General features: G+C 60.7%; 1 protein-coding gene across 1 annotated transcript in view; it reads right to left on the bottom strand.

The window, feature by feature from the left end:
* The window catches only part of ATP6V1B1 (ATPase, H+ transporting, lysosomal 56/58kDa, V1 subunit B1), a 66,561-nt gene that overhangs the window by 9,518 nt on the left and 50,953 nt on the right, over positions 1-6,090 (bottom strand). Inside the window, 2 exon segments of the mRNA XM_009884094.1 lie at positions 1,458-1,513; positions 5,149-5,185. Coding sequence (XP_009882396.1) covers positions 1,458-1,513; positions 5,149-5,185 — 93 coding nt within the window.

Here is a 6,090-nt window from a genome sequence, read left to right as displayed (position 1 = left end):
CGAGCTGCCCAAGCCCCACCCCCACCCCCGGATAACCCCCCTCCCCCCCCCCCCCCCCCCCAAGAGCTGGTGGCATCCCTTGGGGACCCCTCAGGACCCACCCCACCTCCATTGCCAGCCCCCCACGAGACAGAGCAGCCCAGGCTGCCCGCACTGCTGGAAGCTGTTGGATCCCACATAATCCCGCCCTGAGCTGTGAAAGGTTAAGCTGGGGATCACGCTGCCACCACTTCGCATCAGCCAAGGCGAGACAGAGCGGGCAGAGGGGCGAGCGGCATCCAGCACTCGTAGGGCTAGAGCCCCCCAGGGAACATCGGCCGACCTCCCTGCCCCCCCCACCCAGCTGGAACCCCCGAAGAGGATGGAGGGGACTCTTCTGCAGCCTCTTGGCTGAGGGGACAGGTCCTCCTCTGGGGACAATGTCCAAGGGGGTTCACTCTACGAGCCTGCCTGCCCAGCACACTCTGTGCTCTCTTCCACCTCCTCCTCCTCCTCCTCCTCGCTCCCAGCCACCGGGGCTGGCTCTGGTGCTGTGAACTTTGGACTTTTAATTCTTCTGTAAAGACCTTTGCATAAAGGACAACAAAGCGAAGGAAACACCCACCATGGTCTGGCTCTTTAATTGAGCTTATTAATTTCCATCCTGCCGGGCTTGGCATGAAAGGGGCCATAGAAACAAGCCACCGGCCAACAAAGCCCCTCAGAGGGTCCCGGCTGGCCAGGCTACGTAGGAATGCTGAGACACCCAGCGCCCACCCAAGTGAACCCAGCCCCAGCTCTGGGAGCAGGGACAGGCAGGAGGCCACCAAGGTGCCACCCGGTGCTGAAGGGATGGGCTGAGCTGGGGTTTGTGACATGGCCTCGCTCAGACCAGGCTCCCAGATGGAGCCGAGCATGGGTAGGGGCACAGGGGACGGAGGACAGGAGCCGGACATTCAGCAGGGGCACAGGGGACAGGAGCCAGAGCTCAGGCAGGGACACTGGGGATGGGGGACAGGAGCTGAAACTTGGGCAGGGGGACAGGGGACGGGAACCAGAGCTCGGGCAGGGTCACAGGGCATGAGGGACAGCAGGTACCTGGGTGCAGGGGTACAGGGGACGAGGGCAGGGTGCCCAGGCAGAGAGCACACACGGCCACCCATACGCTCACACGCGTCCCCATGCCTGTGCACACACGCTTGCACACCCACACGTGTGCGCAGGCTGGCACACGGGCTCTGCTGCCGGCCGTGTCCAGAGGAGGGAGCTCGGAGCTGGCTGACAGACCCCAGAGAGGAGGGGACAGCCCAGGGGACACAGGGGACAGGGGACGAGGGACACGCTCCCCCATTGCACTCCCCCCCCAGGAGGGGGGTTGGCAGCCAGAGCCAGGCAGGGACAGCACGGTGGTCCCCGCACAGCCCAAAGGGACACCATCGAGGGGTCCCCTCGTCACCCGCCAGCAGACAGGGTCCTACCTTCACGTTGTCCAGCACCACCAGGGGCCCGTTGACACCACACACCGTCTTGTAGGCTGGGGGAAGGACATGCCGTCAGCCCCTGGAGCTGGGGATGCTCCCACCCCGCTCCCAGCATCACCACCCCCAAATTGCGGGCGCCAGGGGGGCCGCGGCATCGGCAGGGCTGGATCCGTCCCACCCCAGCACCATCCATTCCCGCTATCCCACTCCTTATCCTAGCTACGGATCAAGTGCCTGGCAGCTGCTAAATGGGAGACCCAGACCACCTATCCTGCAAGAAATGTGGCTCTTACTAAATTAATTTCATTTAAGTTCATATAAAACATTTGAATAGAAAATAATGTGCAGAAAGGAAGGACATTTAAGGCCAGGAGTGTGGCGGCAGTGGCAGCCTGCCCTGGCCCACAAACCGAAAGTCTTTCTGCAAGTCAGTACTTTCCCTTTCCAAGCACAGGTTTTGATTACACCAAGATTTTGCTTAAAACAAACAAACAAAACCCACAAAAAAAAACCCCAAACAAACAAACAAAACACCACCACCCCTATTTTTGTGGAAAAAAATATATTAACAAGTCAGAAGAGCTACATCCCACCCAGGCAGAGAGGCTTGGGGGCACAAGCAGGCGCGAAGGCGGGCCACCCAAAAACAGGCCCCCACCCCCCACCTTCTCCCACTGTGGACTCCCCCCCCTCACCCAGGGAGACCCTGGTGCCTCCCTCGTCCCCACCTGGACCACGAGGGACACTAGCTCACACCCTGCCGCTGCCATCCCTCACCAAACACTGCCTGCAGCACAATTAACGCAGGATTAGGTCCATGTCGTGGGTGTCGTCCCCCCCCACCCCATGGCATGAACCTCATCCATGGTGACTTCCTGCCATCGTGCCCAGTGACAGCGCAGCAGCTGGACCAGTCTGGGGGATGCTTCGCCTTCCCAAGGTGCCCCCATGCATTGGGCAGGGTTGCCACAACGGGGGATACCACCACAACTGGAAGTTTTCAGACCCAGGATAAGCAACATCCTCAGCTTCCCTGGCTCAAACCCTTTGCCCAGCCCACACCAGGAGAGCTCCCCAGACTTGGGCAGCCCCATCCCAGCAGCAAAGCTGCCCCAGCAAGGTAGCACCACAGCCTGGTGACCTGCCGGCCACTCCAGTAGCTCGTGTGGGTCCAGATTCCCTGGCCAGCAGGGCATCACCACCTGGCCAGGTTATTTATTCCCCGTCCACCCCACCTCCATGGCAGCCTCTGCCCCATCCACTCCAGCAAATCCTCCACCATCCCAGCCCCGCTGTTCCAGAGCAGCCCGCACACCCTGCCTGCAGCCCAGGGACAGACAGCTCATCCTCCGAAAACCACGGCCACAGGTGGAGACAGCAGCCCAGGCGCCGCCTGATGGGCACAGCCCTGCCATCCTGCACCAGGGCAGCCCGGAAGGTCACCCCTCATCCCCAGGGGAGACCCCAGGATGGACAACCCCAGCTGGATGCTGCTGAGCAGGAGGACGAGCTTTCGGGCCCACCACTGCCAAGGCGAGGTCCGAGCACACAGCCTGGTCCTGCCTGCAGGGTGGCACTGCCCGGCAGCCATGGGGCACTGGTCTGGGACCCTGCAGTGCAGGATGAGACCTCAGGGCACCAAGGACTCACACAGAGCTGCACTCGGGCAAGGAAATGAGGGTGCCGGGCATGTGATTTCTCCAGCGTGACTACGAAGACCCCAGGGACAACCGTGGGGCAGGGAGGCACCTGGGGCGCTAAGCACAAGGGTGACAAATGGAGACGAACCCGTGTACGAGCCCAGCGAGAGGCAGCAGGTCCCCGAGGCCGGGGAGGGCGAGGGCTGGGAGCAGCTTCCCAGGCGAGTGCAGGTGCTGGGGAACTGATCCGGCTCTAAGCCGCTCCTTGATCATTTTACCGATGTGTCAAACGCCGTAACGCCTGCCATGGCAGGGCCTGGCTTTGCTGACCCCGACGGGGCCTTTCATCCCTCTGCCCTCTCTTCTCACACCGGGTTCTCTGATTTACTCATGATCCTAATAGGATTGGAGAGGCCAGGCCAGCTGGTGAGCTCGCCGGCCTCCCTCCTGTCGGCTACGGGGATGGGTGGTCCACGTTGCGGCAGTGGGACGCGGGTCCCCACGCCACAAGCATCTCGGACGCCCTTCTGGTGATGCCCGCATGGGCGCAGCTCCCTGGGTGCAGGAGCCAGCCCCGTATGCGTCCTCAACAGTCCAGGAACTTCATTTCTGGAGGATGGGTCCCGTTCACCCCTCGCTGGTCAGATCCCACATCAGGGAGAACCCATCCCCGGCCCCCCCACAGCCCAGCGCAGGGTCACCCCCTGCGGCACAACCAGGCCCCCAGTGTTCCCCTTTCCTTGCCCAGCCCGTGCCCTGGCGCAGACTGGTAATCCCTGCCATTTCTGCAATTAGCCTTCTCCCCGTTACCCAATTACGCCCAGTTCCTGCTGGTCACCCATTCAGCAGCCTGAGGGGGGTTGGCACGCCGGGAGCCGGCTCTCTGCCGCCAACCTCCTCGCCTTTTGTCTCCTTTATTCCCAAAGTGACCATTCTGCCTTTTATTTCCCCTTCCAACTCCTTCACAAATATCCGCCACCACCGCCTCGCCTGCTTCCCTTCCCCTGGGAGGTTTTGTTGGGCTCTTTTCTTCTCTCCCCGTGTCTCCTCCGCAGCCCCAGCTGTTGGGGAGCCACCCACGTGGGACAGAGCCACAGGGCTCGCCCCTCTCCCTCGAGCACGGTGGTCTCTGGCCCAGCCCCGATGCCTGCCAGCCCCCTCGGGACCCTCACAGCTTTCCTCCCAACGTACCAAGCCGTATTCTCCCACCGAGGACTTAGGACCCTATGGTAGCCCCGCTTGGTGCCCTATGGCTGGGACACTGGATCGTTGGTCAAGCTCTCTGCCTATCCATCCATCCATCCTTCCATGAGTCCATTCATCCAGCTCTGCATCCACCTGTCCATCCACCCACCCATTCATAGGTTTTGTTGGGCTCTTTTCTTCTCTCCCCGTGTCTCCTCCGCAGCCCCAGCTGTTGGGGAGCCACCCACGTGGGACAGAGCCACAGGGCTCGCCCCTCTCCCTCGAGCACGGTGGTCTCTGGCCCAGCCCCGATGCCTGCCAGCCCCCTCGGGACCCTCACAGCTTTCCTCCCAACGTACCAAGCCGTATTCTCCCACCGAGGACTTAGGACCCTATGGTAGCCCCGCTTGGTGCCCTATGGCTGGGACACTGGATCGTTGGTCAAGCTCTCTGCCTATCCATCCATCCATCCTTCCATGAGTCCATTCATCCAGCTCTGCATCCACCTGTCCATCCACCCACCCATTCATCCACCCATCTACTTATCTTTACATAACATACATGTATACTTCCCTCCAGCCATCACTCAGGGAGGGAAGCACTATTCCTCTCATTTTTTTTATAGGGAAACTGAGGCAGGAAAGGCTCCCCAGCCCAGACTCGTAGGAGTCCCTGGCAGCACGGGGTCTCAGCACTGGCTTTCCCACGTGCTCCTCTCTGATCACACTGGTGTGTTTGCAAAGGAGCTGCCCTCTGCTGTCACCGGATCCCCTTCCTTCCCCACCATGACTTTGTTTTGGGGGATGGGTTGTGGGGTGGTGGCAACACAACCAGCATCTCCAGGAGAGAGGGAGAAAGGTAACCCAAGAGTCTGGGCCTGGCTACATAGCCCCTCCAACTCTGGTGACAATGATCCAGACTTGCTCTCAGGGTCACGGCATGGTGGAGATGGGCAGGGACCTCTGGAGATCTTCTGGCCCAGGCACTGCTCAAGCAGGGTCACCTGAAGCCACATCCAGGGCCCCATCCGGGATCTTCAGATCTCCAGGGATGGGGGGTCCACAGCCCCGGCAGCCTGTGCCAGTGCTTGGACGCCTTCCCATCAAGAAAAGGCTTTTTGGAGACTGGGCCTCCAGTGGATGGACAGCCGGACAGCCAGACTTGGTGATGGAGAACTGAATAGGAAGGTGGCAAAAAAATGTTGCTCCACGATTCCCTATTCTTCACCTTACAGACCTCCCAGGGGCTTCGCCTCGCCAGCCATCCTGGCGGACTCCCTTCGGGCTTGGCTTGCCTTTCCGTGCCAAAGCAAAACAACGCCCCGGCCAATACCATGAAAAAATTAATCTCATGCAAGGGATTTTTCTGAAAAAAAACCAAAAACAAAAACAAACACACACCCCCCCCCAAAACCGCTCATTTTCTACAAAGCAACGAGCAGCTCCCCGCTTCGCACGTGGGGCGTCCCCAGGGCTTCACCCCCCCTACCCCCTGCCTGCCCCAAACCTGGCCAGCCCCAGCCGATGTGGCAAAGCCGGAGCTGGATTCATCCTGCCCGGCACTTGTTGCATCGCTCCAACCCCCTCACCCATGCCCATCTTTGCAGCGCAAAGGGTTCTATCGCGATAGAGAAGGAAATCACGACAGTAACGCCAAGTGACAGCCCACCAAATGGGCTCGGGGATGGGAGGAGGAGGAGAGGGATGGGGAGGGACGGGGCGGAGGAGGGGGAGCCCCTGCTACCGGAAAGCACTAATTCAGATAATTAAGACGTTGAGCTGTTATGAACAAGCCAGGGGGGGAGG

This window comes from Charadrius vociferus, unplaced genomic scaffold, assembly GCF_000708025.1.
Source record: "Charadrius vociferus isolate BGI_N301 unplaced genomic scaffold, ASM70802v2 scaffold544, whole genome shotgun sequence".
In the NCBI taxonomy this organism is placed as follows: Eukaryota; Metazoa; Chordata; class Aves; order Charadriiformes; family Charadriidae; genus Charadrius; species Charadrius vociferus.
This window is presented reverse-complemented; position numbering and strand designations above follow the sequence as displayed.